This window comes from Leptidea sinapis, chromosome 29, assembly GCF_905404315.1.
Source record: "Leptidea sinapis chromosome 29, ilLepSina1.1, whole genome shotgun sequence".
Lineage (NCBI taxonomy): Eukaryota > Metazoa > Arthropoda > Insecta > Lepidoptera > Pieridae > Leptidea > Leptidea sinapis.
The window spans coordinates 7,714,184-7,736,586 of record NC_066293.1 but is presented as its reverse complement, the minus strand read 5'-3'; the positions used below and the strand labels follow the sequence as shown (position 1 = coordinate 7,736,586).

Here is a 22,403-nt window from a genome sequence, read left to right as displayed (position 1 = left end):
ATGGCTGAGTGTCAAACATGAATTTAAAATGTTATTTGTTAAAAATACAATCGCCTTACGGGGAAGGTTCTTGATCAGGATGTTGGTGACCGCATCGACCTTTGACGACTTCACTTGGTCGGACAAGAAAAATGGATTCAATTTGAGTTTCCTTTTCTAAGCGAGTCAGTGAGCAATCGATAAGCTCGTCATGGTTGCTGGGCCATTCACTTGTCAGCAGCATATTATTAAAGAATGTCCTACCCAATAGGTTGCATTGTTCTTGGATCGCATTGGTTACTAGGCCCGAGGAACCATTTACTGGAATTGTTCTTGGGAGTGACTGAATGAATTGTGTTGTTGTTTGGATGACGTGATTACTTGTTTATATTATTGGTTACTCTACCCTGATTATTGCGGTATGGGTCCTTAAGATTGTATTTTGGTGTCTCAACCTATAACTAATGATGTTAACGAGTATACATTAAGATTTGCCCGAAAGTTTCCTTCTGTGACCTTATTTGGCGACACAAATAAATTGCGACGCATATGGCATGCATCGTCTCGATCACTAAATCGCATCGCAGCGGTCCCATTTATGGGAGCAGAAGCTCCCTAGGGACGTTCTACTACTGCTATCGAAATGGCGTTTGCTTTAAGTGTACGAGTGTTCTCTGAAAAAACTTTATAAAGCATTTTTCAAGTTACGGCATCCATACATTAAACTGTTGTCATTGCCTATATGATCATAATAATATGTTTCCTCGAGTACTGTGATCAATAAATTTTCTCTATTGTAAATAACTATTAGACAAAGATCTGTTCTTCGCCGGCACAGGATTATCTCTAGCAGTAATGCAGTCATTGTAGTATTTATCGCCAATGATTACAATGCAATCTATATCGCTTTTGGGCTACTTGTTCGGATCTAATACAAGGCACAAGCAACATCCCAGTGAATTTCTTTAGCTCGCCATAAATTAAATCGTTAATCACCTTAACTCCGATATGATGCGTTTTGTTGTCATTCAAGTGACTATATTTCGGGGATAATTCTGAAATAACAGGATCCAGTTCAGGGATAAAATTTGGGCTGTTTAAGGTAGTCAAAACGCACCTTAACATATATCTAAAGATGATTATTGGAACTTAACCAAGTTAAAGCTTGATTCAGTCTTTGTATATACACGACGAATTATTTATAATATTAAAGGTATTACGTATTACAGGTTTTCGAGACTTTCCACCACCAAAACTAAACCAGCTTGATGTGGTGTCTGTTGTAATTGTTCAGCTATTTATACAGCACCCTTTGCAAATAAAATGACCTGTCCTTTACACCCATTTTTACTGAAATGGTTGTTAAGTTTAACAATCTTTAAAAACGGGTGTTCAAAACCATTCTCCAACGCTTTTCAAATTGGCTAATTAAGGCGGTAATTCTAGGCGTGTGCTATTATGAACCTTCGGGGTAGAGCCTTTTTAAAAAAAGAATAAAATACAATTGAAGTTTAACATAACCGCCGGCTTTGGAAATTCGATGAAGACTGACTCGCGTGGATAGGGATCTGGGATATTATAGAGAGTAGAGTGCTTGTTTAAGCGGTGTGCTTGTTAACATGACTGACTTGTCGTATTTTACTAAGTCGAAGTGAACGAGTTTAAGATATATTGTTTGATAATCGTTCGTGGAATAATCTGAGTTCGGTGGGCAAGCTCCTCCGTCTCAGATAGAAGATCGTTGATGAAGCCGAGACATGACTTGATGACGTTTTTAATGTAGTGTCTGTGCGCTGGGGTCAATTTTTGGCATGTTGCTGGTCTGCGCTGTCAGACCTCCTTCGCCTTGTCGTCTTCTAAGCGTCCACCGACTAACTTCCTAGCGCTACTGTCCGAGCTGAACTGCATTCAACCGGCGATTTCGTAGTGATGTCGTCACAAGAAAACGATCATCGGGCTGTGTTGTTGCACGTTATCGACATGTTCCTGGTCACCTGGTAAAGCCACCAGATTGTTGATATCGCTGGTACACACGTCGAAAAGCATATTTGCTGAAATTTAACTGTCGAGCAACATGGAATTGGTTCTGCCCAGATTCAATTAGTGTAACTTGTGACGTTGCTTTATGATATACAATTGATATACAAAAAACCCAAGATGCACAGTTGCGAACAAAAATAAGCCTCAAAACTGTCGCCAAACACTCGTCTATACTATAATAGGTACTTATAGTCAAACTATAAACAGTTTCTTACAAATTTAACCTTATTCACTAAAGTTAAAGTTGATTTCACAAAGGAGTACAAAAATCAATAAAATTGTGTGACCGAACTTCGCCGGTAGGTCAAGGCATGGAGTGGAGACGTTGTTTTCTTTTATATTTTTTTAATTCAATGAAATAATTAGGTTGTAACAGTGAATTAAATTGTGTTCTAAACACAATACATAGATATTTAGAAGTTTTCACAACTTTCATCTAAGAGTTTATGTTAAATAAATAAAAATGTTTTGGGTTGGATATGTGTATAAATGAACGAAACAAATATTTATTAGATAAACTGTTTATTTTTTCAAATATTACAAATAAACTGAAAACTTAAATCTATAATTATTTTTTTAAATTCTTGGTTATAATTATTATTGTTTAACACTAGGAAACTCATCAATTTCCTTGGAATAAACTTAGTTTATTATAAAGTTGTCGTTTTGAATTCGATTTAAGGTTTTCTGCTGTTTTATTTTTGCGATGTAAACGAACGTCTATGAACTTTTCTATAATAGCTTTTATAAGACTAATTTTGTGATTGAATAAAGCAGGTTGTTGAAGCGAATGTGTATCAATGCTCGAAAATATATTTAAATACAAGGCACGTTTTAAAACCAAGGAACACAAATAGGCTTTCGTTGTGTTTTTATACTATTGATGCGCTGTTTACGTCTTATAATCTCCTGTTTTACTACAAACAGTGTAAACATCTTCACTAGCGTAGCAGAGACCACCAAAATCCTTTAAATCTATTAGTTTATGAAACCATAACTTGTTACGTGCTAGTCACATTTAATTGTTTTTAATAGATGTCGGACCACAAATCCCGCAATATAACCAGTAATTTGACAGACATATTCGGAAGTGGAATTATTCAAAGAATCTAAAAGAATATCGAAATTTTGTTCATATATTTCGTAACCGCTATCATCGGTTAATAAACATAAGTTTTCTATATCAAACCGATATCCAAAGCTGGTGTGGTTAATGTTTGATACAATTGTTCCACAATTAAAAATGGGCACATATTCTAACGGAAGAGAATTGCCTGTAAATTTGAAACCGAGTTTTATATTATTTAATACGAGAGCGGCACTGAAAATTTCGGGAATCAAGGAAGTGACACTACGTTACTATTTAAAAATGTATTTATTGCTTTTCGAAGGATTCTCCGCGAAATTTGACACATTTTTCCATACGATGGAACCAATCATTGAAGCAACCATTCCATTCGGAAGTTGGGGTCTCCAAAATGGCCGTTTTGTAGGCGTCCACGGCTTCTTCAGGTGATGAAAATCTCTGACCACGCAATTTGTTCTTTATTTTACGGAAAGTATAGAAATCATTAGGGCTTAGGTCGGGGCTGTACGGCGGATGGTCTAATAATTCTATGTTTTCTTGCTCTAAAAGCTCTTTTGTTCTGTGCGCGGTGTGAGAACTCGCATTGTCGTGATGGAGGATGATGCGGCGGTTGCAGTTCTCTTTACGGAGTTCAGAAACGACCTGTGGCAAACAAGTGCTAGCATACCATTCTGCATTAACCGTTCTTTGTCCTTCAAGAGGAAAAGTCGCAACATGGCCGGTTTTGGAGACAAGCGTGGCCACCATTTTTGTTGCAACACTCCGTGAATGAAAAATTTTTGTTGGCTTTAACTGATTTTCGAACACCCAAACTCGTGACTGGTTTTTTGTTTCGGGTTCGTACGCGTATATCCAGGATTCGTCAACTGTTACCATGTTATATACAGCATTTGAGGATCGTGCGTGGAATCTTTCGAGAGTTCTGACGCACCAAGTAACGTGAGCCGCTTTTTGCTCTTCACAGAGCAAATGCGGTATCCATCGGGAAAGCAACTTTTTACACCTAATTGTTCATGCAAGATTATTTGTATTTGACTCATGCCAATGTCTAAAGTTGCCTGAATTTCGCGGTATGTCACATGTCGATCTTCCTCATCAGCTTACGCACAGCATCAACGTTTTCTTTGGTGACTGCAGTTTTTGGACGACCTTGACGGGGATCATCACTGAGCTTGACACGTCCACGTTGAAATTCAGCAAACCAGCGATAAATTGTGGTTTTGGATGTGGCTTCATCACCAAATGCAAAAATCATCCGGTCAACACACTGTTTTGTGTTAAACCAATTCGAAAGTCATAATAAATCATGGCTCTAGAATTTTCTCGAGTCAATTCCATTTTCTCAACGACTAAACAAGTTTGAAAAGACCTTGTGACAAGGTTTTTAAATAAATAAATTTTTAAAACCAAGGAGTTTTCAATTAAAAAGATTTTAATATGATAGGAACAGTGGAAATATTCCTTTCCCGATACTTTTAGTGCAGCCCTCGTACTAGTGGACAGTAGTTGGACCTGAATTAATGAAATTTGGAATATTTAAATCGATATCACAGAAAGTAATTGCATTTGCCACACTGCGACTTAAAAGTTGAGTTGCTAGTTTAACTCTTTTTTTTTTTCTTCTTTTGGCAATAGCGTTTACTTTTTGCCAATAACGTAAATTAAAAGATTGGGAAACTAAGTTAAAAAGGATACGGAACACGGGAAAGGATCAGATAAGTAGAAAGAGGATTGAAACGGATATTAAAAATTTCATAAATATACATATATACTTGCTACTTACACAACATACATAATTAGACAGAATATACAGGTAGGAAAAGGAACATTAAGAGATATTAGATCATTCAGGAATGAGGAGCGGTCGTATAGAGAACAGGAAAAGAAAATGTGATCTAGATCACATTTATCGGATTCACATTCACACGTGTCAGTAGATACAATGCCTAATCTATTAAGATGAACAGGAGTGCAAACATGACCCAAACGCATTCTTATGATAGAAGAACATACTAACTTATTGCATTTGGCACGGAAAAACCATGGTTTAAATGAAATAAGTGGCTGAAGGTTAAAATATTTCCTGCCTTTTGATTGACCAGTTTCAGTCCAAAGTCTATTCCAACAATCCTGAAGGTGAACTATAGGAAGAGCACCTAGATCCTGGCAAAAAACTTTATAAGGGAAAATGTCGCCATCGACCACGGCTTCATTAGCTAGTTGGTCTGCTTTTATATTACCAGGAATGTCGCTATGGCTGGGGATCCATACAAACAACACAGAAAGACCAAAGTGATTGCATTTATTTAATAGATTTCTTATTTCTATGACAACAGAAGAAATGTTTTTTGATTTGAATGGGGACCTATTGAGAGACTGTAAGGCACTTTTTGAATCAGAGAAAATTATTGTTTTTGGAAGTTTAAATAGAATAATATATTCAATAGCCTTAAAAATACCATAACATTCCCCAGTAAACACCGATGTTTCCGGAGGTAGTTTAATTTTCTGTGATATTTTAAATTGAGCGTGATAGACACCTACACCAACGGGATCCGAGGAGGAATGTTTAGACGCGTCTGTGTAAATATGATGGTAATCAACCCAAACAGTATTTTTAAGAAGATTAAACGAAAAATTTGTACTAATATCGTGCTTATTTAAATCTGAGTTAAAATTAATTTCTGGAAGCAACATTAATGCTTCAAAGCTAGTACTGAAAAGAGGATAATAAATGGATCGATGAATAGGAGCTTTTATGTTGATAAATTTCTTAAAACTATTGATTAGACAAGGTGGTTTTTTATTTGACCAATATGCAGATGAATCTATATAATGGTTAAGAAGCTGAAAAGATCGGAATACAAATTTGTCTGCTAAATATTGGCGACGTAGATGTAGTGGAGGATCACCACATTCTACTTGAAGAGCATTGATAGGACTTGACCGCATAGCACCAGAAACTACTCGTAAAGCTTTGGACTGTATGAAATCTAGTTTTTTAAATGCCTTAACACTACCAGGCTCCAGCAAGAATGTACCATAATCTAATATACTTCTTATAAGAGCATTATATAACAATTTCATGCAAAAAGGGTGCGCACCCCACCAAACACCTGACAGACATCTTAAAATATTTAGAGTACGCTCACATTTAGCATTTAGGTAATCACAATGTGGGATACCAGTTAGTTTCGAATCTAAGACAATTCCCAAAAACTTAACATTATCTTTAACTGGAATCTGATAACCCTCATAAAATATAGAAATAGGAGGAGGAGTTCTTGATCTCGTGAATAAAACTATTGTACTTTTTTCAGGTGATAGATCAAGGCCATTTAAGTCCAACCAATTTTTTAAATTTATCAGCGGTTGTGTTATAGAAGAACTAGCTTTTTCAATAGAAATATCACGACAGTAAATTAATAGATCATCAGCATACTGAAGAACATTTACACTATTAAGTGATGATTTTAAATCGTGTGTATAAATATTATACAATATTGGGCTAAGTACTGATCCCTGGGGGAGGCCCTTTGAAACAAGTCGAGTAATTGACTTCCCGTCATCTAGTTTCAGGATTATGTATCTTTCGGAAAGCATGTTTATGATAAAATTTGTTAATAGCAGAGGTATATTAAGTTGTAAAAGCTTACTCTTTAAAATACTTATTACGACATTATCATAGGCACAATTTATATCTAAGAACGCAGCTATTACTGATTTATTATTTGAAAATGATAATTGAATATCAGAAATGAATATACTTAAGCTATCAATAGTACTTTTCCCACGTCTGAAACCGAATTGGGATTCACATAATAGACCGTTATGCTCAACAAACCATTCTAAACGATTTTTTATAAGATGTTCTGTAATTTTCATCAAAACAGAAGAAAGTGCGATTGGGCGATAGGCAGAATGGTCTGAAGAACACCTATTAGGTTTCAGTACGGGAATTATTTCTTGACGTTTCCACGTGGAGGGGATGTTACCAGATGTCACTATGGAATTTATAAGAGATAAATAATAAAATAAAGCATCATCATCTAAATGAGAGATAAAGGAATACGGAATACCGTCCAGTCCAGGAGCAGAATCCTTAACATGAGACAATACACCTTTTAGTTCAGTGAGAGAAAATATACTGTACCAAAACACTTATCATTATTTATATTTATTACAGGGTAACCAATTATTAAGCCTTCAGGAACGAAAGGTGGAGCCAATTTATCTAAAAAGCTATCAACTAAATGAAAAGGGATTGATTTTGGAGATGAATCTTTGTATGCAGATCTAAACCTTCTTATATTTTTCCATACAAGAGATGGTTTGACATCAGGTGATATTGAATAGCAGACATTTTTCCAGCCATCAAATTTCTTTTTCTTTAGAAATTTTGAAGTTTCTGACATACTCTTTGTAAGAATTTCAAAATTCTCATCAGTGGAACATTGACAGTATGTAATTTCAGCATATTTTCTTCTCTTTACTGCCTCAGTACATTCGTTATCCCACCAAGGAGGAGAAGGAATAAAACCCAAAGAGTTTTTACTTGGAAATATCTCATTGGCAACCTCAATAAAGATTCTTGCTAAAGAATCTGCACACTGAGATTCTGTACCTGGATTAATTTTTGAAGTGTAATAATTTTGTTTTTTATTATATCTTTATATAAATCCCAATCAACATCATTAAGCTTATATTTTAAACGAGGAGAATAAGTTTTATGTAATACTTTATTGTTATTATTGCAGGTTGGAAATGATAATAATAGTGGGAAGTGATCACAACCAAAAGTAGATTGTAATGGATCCCAGGACAAAGAAAAAGCAAGATTAGGTGTAGTGACTGTTAAATCTGGAGCACTTGGGCCCTCGTCAGGATGAGAACGTCGTGTAGGACGACCATCATTTAATATACACAAATTCATTGAATCAAATATATCTATTAATGTGTTACCATAACTATTAGAAGATAAGTAACCCCAGGTTTCATGGCGACAGTTAAAATCGCCAAGGATCATAAAAGGCTTCGGAAGAATGGAAATAATATCTTTAATTTCATTTAAGATTGCAGAAGAAGGATGAGGTATATAAATAGATACATAACAGATATTTTCAACTAAAGCAGCAATAATAGAAAAATCATTACTGTGAGAAGGAATAGAGAAGAGAGAAAAGGAAAGAGGGTGTTTCACAAGCATGGCTACTCCGCCATGCCCATCCACACGATCTTCTCTGAGACATGAATAACCCGAATCTTAAATAAAGATCCTGGTTTCAACCATGTCTCTTGAAGAGCACAGATATAAGGTTTATATTTATTGAATAAATAAATAAGATCACTTTTTTAAGGAGTGATGCTTTGACAATTCCATTGAAGAACTTTGTCCATTATTTGGTTTATAAATTTGAGTAATTGCAGAAACTAATAAGGCAGAGTTGGACGGTGAAAATTCATTCGATTGACTAAGAGATTTTATAAGAGAAATGATTAAATCAATTACTGAGGATTCTAAAGGATTTTCATTTACTTTGTTAATTAATGCACATCCATTAGAGGGTTGGGGAATATTAAAATCTCTTAAAATTTCTTGGTGAGCAGATTTGTCATATCCTTTGCTAAGTGTAGGTGGAGGCTTTGGTTTAACAAAAACAGTTTTTTTATATGAAGTATTGTTTATAGCTTTAGGTGTTGAATGTTGATGCTGGGTTGGAAAAGTATTAGGAGTGATGTTAGGTGATGAGAGTAATGTATCTGCATATGAAACTCGAGAGACAGATGGATGTATCTTTGAAGCTTCTGAATAGGAAATACAGTTTTTAGCCATTGATTCCTTTATAGCTCTTTGTCTTTCATATTCTAAACATTTTTTATCAGTTGCAATATGGGAACCTTAACATAAACAACAAGATATAAAATCATCTTGAACAGAGCAGTTATCACCACTATGTCCTTGACCACATCTAAAACATCTTGGTTTAGATCTGCATTGAGATTTCACATGACCAAACCGACAACAATTGTAGCATTGAATAGTAGGATATATATACAAGTCTACAGTAAGAGAAGTGTAGCACATATATACTCGTTTAGGCAAAAACTGTCCATCAAAAGTAAATACCACAGACTCAGTACATTTAAGATGGTTTTGTCCATCAATCATCATCTTTCGTTTTATTCTCCTAATTTTTATGATTGGGCCACAGCCAATAGGAACAGAAACATTATCTTTTATTTCCTCTTCAGACCACTCAGCTGGTACTCCTCTGACTATTCCTATTCTACTCACAGAAAATGATGGAATAAAAGCCTTAAAAATTCATTTTCTAAATTTTTGTTTTCAACAAAGTCATTTGCATCTTGGTACTTAGAAAAAGAAATAGATAACCTATTCCGGCCTATCCTTTTTAAACTTCCATTCACAATATTTTTAATAGAATTTCTTTTGAGAAAACGACCAAATGTAACTGGATGTAAAGTAACATTATCATCGGGAGATGAATACTGTTTCTGAATGTGTACAACAAAACGAGCAGCATCTAATGAGTTATATAACAGCCTTGCAACAGGGGGCTGTGGCTGTTGTGGAGTGTCTGTGTTATTTTTTTGTATGGTCTCTACTACTATAGAAGAATTATTGCAGGAATCGACTTTGGAAAGAATTTGTTTGTCACTAATGTCTACACATTTGCAATCACTTTCCTTAATATCCTTCTTATCACCACGGTGTTTTCGTCGTCTTTTATTACAGTGTCTACATATTCTGGGTCGAGCTGACACTCTTTTACGGCCACTAGATGTCTGAGACACAGAACCATCTGTATCCATCGTGCTACCTTCGTCATTATTAGAAATTGTCACTACATGACCTATATCAGGGGCTGTCCCCCCAGGATCATCCGGGGGGTCCATCATATCATAGAAAAGTGAAGAAAAGAAGACTTACCAATAGGATGAAATTTACACAAATTAACACTTTAATAAAAACTAACTACTAAAATATATACAAACTACAACTTATCTGATCAAAATATCTAAATATTTACATGAAATTTAAAAATAAAATGAAAAATTATCAAAATTACGTGCGACCGATCTTAAGTTTCCCGCCCTTTTTTTTCAGTTTAACTCTCATTATAGAATTTCTGAACCAAATGTGTCTTTGAGTTAATTTATTGGCTAAATGTAAATCGTGTTTTTCTCGAAGTTTATGAAGATCTTCGACTAGTTTCCATTTTATTTGTTTATTATCACTATTATAAATAATTTTTTTGACTCGAATAATTTCTCACTAACTTTATCATATGACATGCATCAAAGAATACAAGAACGTCGTAATTAGCTGCGGGATGTTTAAAAAAGGGTTTCAAACTGTGAGCATCATCCATTTGCAGCCTAAAAGTTTCATAGTAGACATATTTGTCCTGCAACCATCAAATGTTAATGACACTACTTTTATTCATAATGTATGGCATTTTGTGAGTGCAATTTTTATTAAATTTGTTTTATTTTAGGCCGCCAAACTACTGATGAAAAAGTAAGCTAATGGAAGTTTCCATGATTCATTAACAGATACTAGTTAAAACACGTACGCCTGAGTAGCTATTTGGTTTAAGTCATTACTTTCTGCATATGGATATCCATATTAAAATCAGGAGAACCGGTGATGTAGCACTTGGTTTCACATGCTGTAAAAAATGCTCGAACCATTGAGTAAATAGATCAAGTTGTATCCATCCGGATGGATGACGCCAAGTGGAGCACCTTTCATCAGTAGTGGATTGTCCCGTTTCCTCGGGAATATCATCATCGGCGGGACAAATGTGCCACCTGCACTCATACATATCACACAAGTAATCGTTGATCCACGTTCAGCTGACGTTACAGTTCCTATTTGTTTTTTGCCCTTGAGTGCTAGTATCTCCGGCTTTTTTGATGGCACTACTGAAATGCCAGTTTCGTCCACGTTATATACATTGGTTGCAGGATACTGGATTTTATCAGAAGAACTCTCCAACAAGTCAAAAAATGCGTTAAAATTTTCTCTGTTAAATCCTTTCATTCTAGCGATTGATGTGCCCGTTCGACGGCGAAAGGATAGGTTACGATGGCGCTTGAGGAATTTTGAGGAACCTTAACCATGATCTTCCTGCAGATTAATTATCTTGTGAAAACCTGTGCTTTAAGTTATTCTTTTCCGCTAGCTGGTAAGCCATAGATCTGATGTCCCTGTGTGTAAGACCAAATCCCGATTTTCCATTTCTAGAATATAATCACATAATTCAGCTTCCAATTCACTCGGCAAAGTCGATTTTCTTCCAAGTTTATGGTTTGTAACGTCGCTAAGTGATTGGTCTTCCATTTTTGATAAGCGTTTAAGCGTAGTTTTGGGTACTCCGTATGTTTTTGATGCTTTCAAAAAACCCATTTGCTTATCTCGTATAGCTTTAATTGCATTTGCCATTGCATCTTTATCCCATGTTTGTCTGATCTTGCCTTTAGCTGTAGAATTTGTAGATGCCATCCTAAAACAATAAAAATAAAATATAAGTGACTGTTTGTAATGTGGACCACTAGTCCATATTCAAAACACGCCGGTGGTCCATATTATAAGACACATATATTTCTAGGTTAATACTGTTGCTAAGAAAATTATAAAAACTATTGGATATTGCTTAGAACTTAATATGAATAATTTTAAAATAACTCACCTTTCCCCTAGTTTAATCCACTTTCCCAAACAGTAATATTTGCTGAAATTATGAGCTTACGAAATTAGGTAAAAAATTACATCGCGCGTTGATAAAAACGAAAAATGACTGCAGTGAACACGCGCGCTCTCTCTGCCGACCGGCAAGCGACTAGCGAGGCGCGGGAGGGGTGGAGCTTAGCGCGCGGCGATCAGTGGCTTAATACGACGGACGGTTTCTAAGAAATGAAGGTAGTCCATATTACAAAACCAGTCCATATTTGGTGCACTTACTTACTTTGGGTACTTTCTTTGGTATAACATTCACTCCACTTGAATCCACGTTAAATTCGCCTGGGTGCATATTTGTTTTTTGGGTTTGCATTAATTATAAAATCATTGTACTTGAGTTTGGGTAGAATCCCATTTCATTGGCAGTACTAGTTGGGACTGGTTATATTAACCTTTTGAGAAATCCATGTACCCAGTCTCGACCCGCAAATTTTGAGGATGTGTTGTATCTATATTAATAATAAATATTTATTTCTTAAGAAGGTATAATTGCTCTGGCCAGCCATAGTTGATTCATAAGTAATTGTCTGCATGCTCGACCATTTGCTAGCTGGTTGTATGAAGCACTCCTTCCTTCTTTTGGATATTGGATTAAAGATTCTTCTTCCAATATTTCACTTCGTGAGATAGTTAGAGAAAGTATCCTACCATTGTTTTCATGCAAAATACAACATGCAAAATAATTTTTGCAACTATTCTGGGGTCATAGTCCAGTATTCGATGTACTAACTGGCATCTGAATCGACCCTTCAGAATACCTATAGTTCTTTTTACATTGTTACTGGCTGAGCTATGCATGTAATTATAATATTCCTCATTGCTGTATAGCTCAGGATTGCTATAATTTATATAATGGTACTAATGTTGTGGTGTAATTGCTATATAATGGTGCCATTATATGCGAAATCACCCAAAATAAAACAATATAAAGTCGTGAGCATGTATTCTCAAAGTCCTGCATGGCTTTGAGAATACATGCTCACGACATTGTTTTCCACTAAGTTGTTTTGGCTATAAAGAAGATATATTAATTACTATGTGAATTGCTTACCAAGTAAGTATCCTGATTCCCTATTATCTGTTAATCTATCCAAGTGCTTTTTGATCACTGAGTTATCAAGATGGTGCAACAGTTGGTCTTGCTGCTATAGCAGAAAACGATACCGGAGTTCATTGCTCATCAAGTTCTTGGGCAGAAGCAGGGTAACTGCCGAAACAGATCCAGAGCATTGATCCTTATTTGATGGTCCAGAAATTATGACCATATCATCAGACTGCGCATCTTCATAATTTTCGACATTAAAGTCTTGGTCTTCAGCGACGCTGCCATAAAATTCAATGAGTTAATTCCCGAGGCTCTAAATCCAGATTCTGATTTACTTATACTCGCAACTAGTTAACCAACTTAGTATGTCAACTTATATCGACACGATAAAAAAATAAATTACTAAGGGGTAATGGCGCTCAGGCGAGCGGTATAACCCCATACGGTCGTTTTGTAATTAATTTAAAAATAAAAATAAATACATACACAAAACTAAAATTAGGATCAGCGCCGCCGCAAACGAAGAAACGCACTTCACGGTAACATGACGCGAGCTGGTTGTCCTTAAGCTAAGGAGGCCATACACGCTACGGTCTACCGGAGAGGTAATCTGTGCAGGTATGCCTGCGTAGGTCAACCGAACAATGTTAGCGTGTATGGGGACGTTCCGGTGTATCGGAACGGTCTTCAGTTCTCTTTGCGATGGCATCGAATATGGACGATGACACGCTGGCGTTGCTAGGTCTTGCTTTAATTTTGAAGAAAAATGATACGAAAAACAAGCGAAGAAAGTGGTGTAAGCATTGGTTATTGAAAAGGAAAACATATAGTCATGTTAATTTAATAAATGAATTGAAATTTGAACCAGAAGATTTTAAAAACTATCTTCGAATGGACGAGAAAACATACCTTAAACTACTTGAAATGGTAACTCCTATGATAAAAAAAGAAGACACAGTTATGAGAAATAGTATTTCTGCGCACGAAAGATTATCAGTTACATTGAGATTTCTCGCAACTGGCAGAAGTTATGAAGACCTAAAGTTTTCAACAATTATTTCGCCTCAGGCACTTGGTAAAATTATTCCTGAAACATGTGAGGCTTTGTATAAAGTACTTAGAAGAGATTATTTGAAGGTAAGTCATTAAAACACTGCTATATTACAGATAATATTTATTGAAAAAAATACGATTTTAATTTTAATCATTAAAGTACAAAACTGTCGCGTACAAATTATTAATTATCAACATTGAAATTATTAAGGAATGTCGCTGCCGAATCTGGAATCGATAAAACTACATCTGTTTCATTGGGCTGATTTCCTGGAATTGTAGGTGTTCGTATTTGTGGCGAGTAAGGATTGCCTTGGGAACTGTTGAGTAGATGGCTAGTATGAAATGATTGAGAATATACTCTGAATTTTGACTAGTGGGAAATGGAAGGCAGGGTGGACTAGGACTTCCGGAAGAAACAAAACTTACAGGGGTATATGCCCTATTGTAATTAGGAGAGGACTGATATGCATGTTGTCGATATTGCTGAGCAGGAACATAGCTTCGTTGATTTTGTTTCAAAATATCTCTCATGTTAATATAGGCATGCTCGGGAGTGAGGTTTCCTATTTCTGCTTCAAAAAGTAAATCATTTATAAGTTTTTCTGCGACTATTATTTGTTTCGCATCTAAAGCCTTCAATTTCATCGCCACATTTTTTCCAATAATATCGCACCTATCTTCTGTTACAATTGGGCGAGGACGCTTAAAGTGATCTCGTACCGATTCCAATACTTCATTTGCTAAGCTTTCATCTTTTCTTTTTGTTTTACAAGGTTTTGGTGGGCGAGATGAATTATTATTATTTGACGATGTTGATCGAGCCTCGTTGTCGGTAGATACGCTGTTGGATGAATATTCTTCAGCGGCATTTGAAGAGTCTTCAGTGTTGTCTTTCTAAAAACATAAATAATTACATATTATGTTAATAACATTAAATAATTATGATATATTTTTGTGACCTGCCGTTATAGATATTTCATATCAAAAATAACTGCTTATTGTATAAATGATAAATCTGTTATTTTTATATTACAGTTTCCTACATCTGAAGAAGAGTGGAAAGAAATAGCAAAGATGTATGAAGATCGATGGAACTTTCCTCATTGTCTTGGTGCAATAGATGGAAAGCACATAGCGATTGTTCCACCGGCTAATAGTGGATCGTATTTTTATAATTATAAAGGGCAACATAGCGTAGTTCTTATGGCAATTGTTAATGCAAAATACCAATTTATGTATATAGACATTGGCATGAATGGCAGAATATCCGATGGAGGGGTTCTACAAAACACTAAATTTTTTGAAAAATTAGAAAATAGTGATTTACGTATTCCAAGCAGTGAATTGTTAACAGGAAGTAACCGAAATTTACCATATGTATTTGTGGCAGATGACGCGTTCCCATTACGACCCGATATGATAAAACCGTTTCGGCAGGCAGATTTAACATCGCAAGAAAGAAAAATTCTGAATTACAGATTATCTCCTGCGAGGCGGACTGTTGAAAACGCTTTCGGGATAATGGCATCACGATTTCGGATATTTTATACTCATATAAATTTAGAACCCGAAAATACCGATAAAGTAGTGAAAGCATCTTGTGTATTACATAACTTTTTAATTGAACACTCAAAAAAGTCTTATGCACCTCAAAAATCTTTTTATCGAGAAAACTCTGAAAACGGGACTATAATTTCTGAAGGATACAATACACAAAATAGTACCATGGAAAACTTGGAAAGAAGAAACCCAGGAAATACTTTGAACAACGCGAAGATTGTCCGAAACAATTTTATGAATTATTTCAATCAGGAGGGAAGGGTTCCATGGCAAAATGATCATGTAAATTAAAAAATAAGGCTGAACGGGCAGAGTAGGTAGTTCTAAATACATAGTTATTAGTGATGTACAGGATCGTTACGCGGATACGGATCTTTATTTTCGATGATACGGATATCCGGAACATCACTAATAGTTATATTATAAGCTTTAGTGAAATTTAGAATGACTGTAAATACAAAATAATTATGTGTTACATGTATTGAACTCAATAAAAAATTATACTACAAAGTATGAAATATTTTACTTACCTCACAACTATTTTCGTCATCACTATCTAAGTTGGATGAAGATTCCCTTGGAGTGCATTGATCATGAATGAAATTGAACAAATCGTAGTATCACAGTTTAATACGGTACACATCATCAGCAGATGCCCCAGACTTTAAAGATTGCTCATATTTCTTCTTTTCCTTCCTAACATAGCTTCTTAAGTTATTGATCTTTTTCACAACTACATCTTTGTTCGCACCTGGCTCAATTTCTCTCAAGTCTATTAGTAATTTATAAGCAGCTTCTTTTTTGTCTCGATTATGGTAATCTTTGTTTTTAATTTGCCAAAGACATGGATTACTTCTATACATTTCGATAAAATCTTCAAGGATTTTTTTAGTTGAATCTGGTGGCGCCATTTTCTGGCAATAAGATGCGAGCGATGAGACAACCGTCTGAAAGAAACACTAGGAAACAACTGACTCGACCTGCGCAGGCGACCGGAGTACACGCACACACGCACAGGTACACCGTACGGTGTCACTGGAAAGAATCGATTTTCGATCTTGCGCCGGTCGCCTGCGCAGGTTCAAAAACCTGCACAGGTCTATTCCCACACACATTCCGGTCTACCTGCGCAGGCATAACCTGCACAGATTACCTCTCCGGTAGACCGTAGCGTGTATGGCCTACATTAGAGATCCCGTTCCCTCGCACTTCATGGGACGTGGCATATTGCTAGGTTCAATTTTAACAGAGTTACAGAGGTGAGCGAATTACCCAGTAAGCGCTATTCACCCTCCCTATCCCACATTTTTAAGGCGACTCGCGAACTGCCATAGGGAATTGTCGTAGGTGTTAAGCGATTGGACCTTTTTGTTTCATTCGTTGGGAGTTAGAAATTTGATTTTAAAAGATATTTGGTATTGAAGTGAATTGATAATAGTGTTAAACCGACGCGTGTGTAGTCTCTATGCGTGTGTCGGTATCGGTTTTTTTATTTAATTAGTCGTGTGGGAGTTTGTTCGTGTGTTTTGGTGTGAAAGTCGGGACGTTCGCGTTACTGGCTTATAGCGTCAGTCAGTTTGTATGGCGTTGTCCACTAATTGGAGTTGGTGTAACCTTAAGGAGCCGAGGAACGGGAGGGCTTCGTTAATATGTTTTTTATAATTAGCCCATTATATAAATATAGCCAATTGGCATGACCGTATTTAAAGTGGTCGCGGGATGAGGCTATTAATTTCGAATATAATGGGACAATGGTACGACACAATGTCTTGAGTCAGTGGATCAGTAATGTTTGTGCTTTGCGATGGACCAGTGGAAGTGAATGTTGCAATATATATATTTGACTAGCTGACCCGGCCACGCGTTGCTGTGGCTAAAGTTTTTGTTATATTACATTATAGTAAACAATCTAAGAGGAACGATAAGAGAACATCAGTCACGGAGTCCACTATGCTTTTTCACACAGATGGTATTCGTAAAAAAATATGGTGATCTACTTATTTGACTTTCTACTACTATAACCCTTTAGTACAATGAAATTATTACAAAGACGAAAATGTTGATGTTGGTATACAAATTCACAGGATTGAGATTTGAAGAGGAAGTACGTTGAACACAATTAATTAAAATGTTCTTACACTTGATGTTAAGCAGAAATCAATACAAAATAAAAATTTATCAGATTTATTATTTCCATTTAATTTTATAACAAATAAGTATATTACAGTAAATAACATGTGACGCTTAAACTCATGAATGAGGTAGGCAAGGCAGACAGTCTTAAACTTTTAAACATTAATATAAAAAACCGGAAACTATTCCATCTTGCTCGTGAGCAGCTTGGCCGTAATAAAAACTGGCGTTTCGTCTGGACTAAAGGCGGACGAATTTTTGCTAGAAGAAATAGTACTTCCAAATCCTACCAAATCCGTTCGGAACAGGACTTAAAAAAGGATTTTGTCTGAAAAATTTATTGGTTTTCATACTGTGTCATAAATTATTTTTAAAAACGTTTTTGTATGGTTTTACATTAGTATATATACATTTAAAAACTTGTATACATTACACATATTATAGCACTCTAATCTATAAATACGCTGTTTATATATTGAAAAATAAATACATTTTTTTGTTATCTTTATTCGTATTTCATATTAAAAACGCACAAATTTTGAGATTCATTAATTGTAGCATTTACTATTTTATATTGTATTTTATTTTAAAACTATGTTCTGTATTTGAGTTAATTTTCTTCATTTATTATTGCATTAACTATAATTGGTTTTGGTTATTAATGAGTAAATATAATGTAGTAGTAGTCCTCGTTTCTTTTATAGAACTTCGTATGTTATGTTTACGAAATGAAAATGAAATCATTTCGAACTATGACAGCAGCGCGCTCCGCAAAAGAAATATTCATTCGTTTAAATTAAATTTATTTAGTTTATTAATTAATCAAATTGAGTTAATTATTAAGTCGTATAAACTAACACAAAAGGGAAATAGTCATTTGCCTATCATATATGTTACACGTCTTGTCTCTTATATAGGTATGTATTGTGATTATTTTATTTTTATTTTTTATTGCCATTTTGTAGCATTACATCGTTTCGGTCATATATGTATTGCAATGGGTATATATTTTCATTATATAAATGGGTCCTAAGAGAATGAAGGTTGGTCTAATCAATCCTTGTTCACTGAGTACAGGACATGAAGACTTTGTGGCTGGGTTACTACGTAATGATTAAGACGTATTGGCTGTTAATGAGACTTGGTTAGGAATAGGAGAGGAAATGCGAGCTCCACGTATATCTGGATATCGCCTTCGTCACATTCCTCGTCCTTCAGAGGTTCGCAGTCGGGGTGGTGGAGTTGGATTTTATATTCGCCGGGAAATTAAGGCACATGTTATCAAGCATCCTATTGTAGCTTCAGTTGAGCAAATGTGGATAAGCGTTCGCGTTAACTCCAGGAAAATAGCCATCGGTACAGCTTATCGCCCACCCTGGTTGTGTGCATATACATTTATAAATGCCCTATGTGATACCATCTCAACTCTATCACAGCATGACTACATTGTTCTACTCGATTCAGGCTGACCTTGAACCTTGTGGGACTAAAGAAGATGAGGAAAGACTGAGGCTCCAACTAGCATATCAATGTCTCCTGGAATAGAGTAACTATCGGCCAGAGGTAAATTATTAAAAATTAATTAAGGCTGAATCATTAACCGACACGGTTGGTAAGCGTTCAGTTACCTTATCTACTACGAATGAGTTCATATCGAAGCATACACCTAGATTGAACCTGGAAAATAATTTAATCATGACTGAACTGTCTTATCGATTTAGTAAGACCTCCAATTCCCTTGACTGCGGAACACCTGGGCTTCTGGTTTGGTTTTAAACCCAATCGTTGACACAGACTGCGACTGATAAAATTGCCTTGTGAAGCACTATCGAGTAAAGCGTGAGCACTATGTTCCCTGCCGTGAGAGTCAAATACAACGACGCGTGCGGTAGTCCAATAATACTGTACTATGAGTACGCGGCACTGGTGGTCTTAGAGGAACCACTTTACCGCTTGTCACGTTCCGGAAAGAATGTCCCATTTCTTCTCTAGTATACCAGTTCCCGGTTCGAGTGATCTGAGATAGAACGCTGAGGTCCTAAAGAGGACCATACAAAGGTATGTTCCAAATATGCTATGGTACAACATTTGAGAAGCAACCTCTTCAGTCATTACTCCTTGCATTGTCCGGGTTCTTTGCATACACATTTTGTATAGAAGCCATCCTCCTGACCCGGTTGTGTTGAAGAATTTCAAAAATGGTAGTTTTTCTTCTTGTTTCATTGACTCCAGGGTGACAGCTAGGAAGTTTATGGGGAAGCACATTCGAGTGGCTTGTCTTGAAGTTGTTATCAACAATATTTCTGCTATCAGGCTTATTAATGTTGACAGCTCAAAGGACGTTTTCACATTTTTTGTTTTTTCTATGATGTCATCTATTGAAGGAACGTGGGACATTGCCCTCTTTACTGCAGCAGCAAACCTTTTCCGGTATATGCCCTCTGTCCTCACCATACACAAAAATGCAGTCATCGGTCCCAGACTCTGTACTATGGATGATCTTCTTTCAGGTGGAAAGCTGCTCCCTTCTTGCAGAATGTGATATGCACCAGTCAATCCATATTTGGACACTTGGAAAGAAGTGTGTGTTCCATCTCTCTTTGTTATTGGCATGGTCCCATGTCCTAGTCTCAGCTCATCCAGTCTCAATTTAAAAGCTGCGAACATGTCCAAATAAGGGCCCATTGTACCGTACCAGTTCTATTCATTGTCCATAGTATAGTTCTTGTACTCCAAACCTTCTTTTTTAGTCTCATCTAACCATATTTTGTTGATGTCAGCTCTAGGGATAGAGTAATCATTTCCTATTTAATGTATGTTGTAATCAGTTGAGCTGACTTTAGCCTGCATATTGGTGTTTGTTCCTTTCACCTTCTGCCTGTTTACATTGTGTGCAGTGAAGATTATACTTGTAATTTGGGATGCAAGAATGACTTCTGTTTTCAGCTCTGCCATATTTTTTCGTCGACGGTAGTGGTCGCCACTTTACTGTGAATGTTGATCGTTATCGCGCTATGATTATCGATTATTTTTGGCCCGAATTGAAATGTATGGACTTGGACTGCATGTGGTTTCTACAGGGCGGCCCCACAAGCCACACAGCACACGTTACAATCGATTTATTGCAGAACAAGTTTGATGAGAGAGAACTCGTTCGTTCGTTAAACTTAGCTGTGTTATTCGAGATATATATACAAAAATATAACTGAAAATATATACAACGCAATTAAAAATCGTCAATTCAAGGAGAGAAATTTTATTGTTTTCAATTTCGAAGACTCAACTAATGCAAAAAATTAGTGATGGGCCGAACATGGGTTTCACCGAATACGAACATTCGGCCGAATATTCGGTAAAACTTTTACCGAACCGAATATTCGGTACATCTGATTCCGTTCCGTCGCACAAATGCAGGTCTAAACTTGTTTACGCTAAGCGCGCGGATTGCCGCCAGACCCACCCGCAGGCCCCGCCGCGTTCAAGTTCTCACTATTGCGTCATGCAGTAACGAGTTATCGTGAGCGTTAAAATTTGTGGCAGAAAAAGGTCAAATGTATGGACTTATTATCGGGGGAGTGAAGAAGACCGCAGCAAAGTGAAATGTACAATTTGTGATAAAATGATTTCACGGAGAGGCAGTGGCCGAAAGGGTTCGAACTCAGCTTTGAGCAACCACTTGAAATTGAAACACGCTATGGAATATACTAACCTTGAAAGAGCTGTGTGTCGGGTAAGCTCGAATACTCCAGATTAAGAGGCGATGCAGCAGGAGCCTGTCGCAGCACAGGATGTCCAACCGTCAACCAGTGGTAGTCAACCCTCAAATTCTAAAACTTTTACTACTACTCAATCCACACTAGAAGATTCATTTATATCTAAATGGAAAATAGACGACGCAAGATCAGTTCCGATTACGAAATCAATAGCGGAAATGATTGCAGTAGACAACCAACCAATTTCCGTTGTTGAAGATAAAGGCTTTAATCGTCTTATGCAGTTAGTAAAACCTAAATACCAAATGCCGAGCCGAAAACATTGTCATTCCACAACTTTATGAACAATTGAAAAAGACTATTCAAGATGAGCTGTCTAAGACCAACACCGTATCGGTTACATCTGACATGTGGACAAACTTAAATAATTTGTTTTCCTTCCTAAGCTTCACTATCCACTGGTTGGATGACGAATTCACACTTCAGCACAGAGTGCTTCTGGCCTACACAATGCTGATAACATACGCACACAATTTGTGGAAATAGCAGACGTCTGGCAAATAATGTTAAAGATCCATATTATATTGACAGACAGTGGAAGTAACATGGTGAAAGCTGTTAGAGACAGCCCATTTAACGGTCAGAAGTGTTTTCTACATATTTTACAACGCGTCATCCTCGAAGCCTTACAAGTTCAACAGGAAGTTGACGAAGCCATCGATCAAGGACGAAAAATAGTCTCACATTTTAATCACTCAACTCAAGCACAAGAAAAATTCAGCAAAATTCAAGAAGAGCTAAATTTGCCTACACACAAACTTGTGCAAGATGTAATTACAAGGTGGAACAGTAAATATTACATGTGTGCACGTCTTGAGGAACAAAAACGAGCTATCAGCTTGTACATTTCTGTGGCTCCATTAATATACAAAACCTGTCAGAAAGAGAGTGGATGTTACTGCAACATTGTTTGGTACTATTGCAGCCCTTTGAAAAGATTACCAAAAAGGTAAGCTCTACATA

At 36.3% G+C, this 22,403-nt stretch overlaps 1 protein-coding gene and 2 long non-coding RNA genes across 3 annotated transcripts; 2 read left to right on the top strand and 1 right to left on the bottom strand.

Moving 5' to 3' along the window:
• Window positions 1-5,041: 5,041 nt before the first annotated feature.
• On the top strand, window positions 5,042-8,628 carry LOC126973429 (uncharacterized). The gene is made up of 2 exons (XR_007731349.1): window positions 5,042-7,749; window positions 7,864-8,628. It is a non-coding gene; the product is annotated as an uncharacterized LOC126973429 (long non-coding RNA).
• A 4,963-nt stretch (window positions 8,629-13,591) lies between these two features.
• LOC126973400 (uncharacterized) lies at window positions 13,592-16,044 on the top strand. Its single transcript, XM_050820660.1, has 2 exons — window positions 13,592-14,055; window positions 15,010-16,044. The coding sequence occupies exons 1-2, from the start codon at window positions 13,621-13,623 to the stop codon at window positions 15,823-15,825; spliced, it is 1,251 nt and encodes a 416-aa protein (XP_050676617.1). The 5' UTR covers window positions 13,592-13,620; the 3' UTR covers window positions 15,826-16,044.
• On the bottom strand, window positions 14,078-18,023 carry LOC126973430 (uncharacterized). The gene is made up of 2 exons (XR_007731350.1): window positions 16,065-18,023; window positions 14,078-14,868 (listed from the first exon to the last, which is right to left on the bottom strand). It is a non-coding gene; the product is annotated as an uncharacterized LOC126973430 (long non-coding RNA).
• Window positions 18,024-22,403: the final 4,380 nt, after the last annotated feature.

What these genes read in the sequence shown, in the direction of transcription:
- LOC126973400 (XM_050820660.1), top strand. Translation starts at nt 13,621, where the DNA reads ATGGCATCGAATATGGACGATGACACGCTGGCGTTGCTAGGTCTTGCT. An exon ending in TTAGAAGAGATTATTTGAAG is followed by an intron (nt 14,056 to 15,009) that starts GTAAGTCATTAA and finishes TTTATATTACAG; the next exon opens with TTTCCTACATCTGAAGAAGA.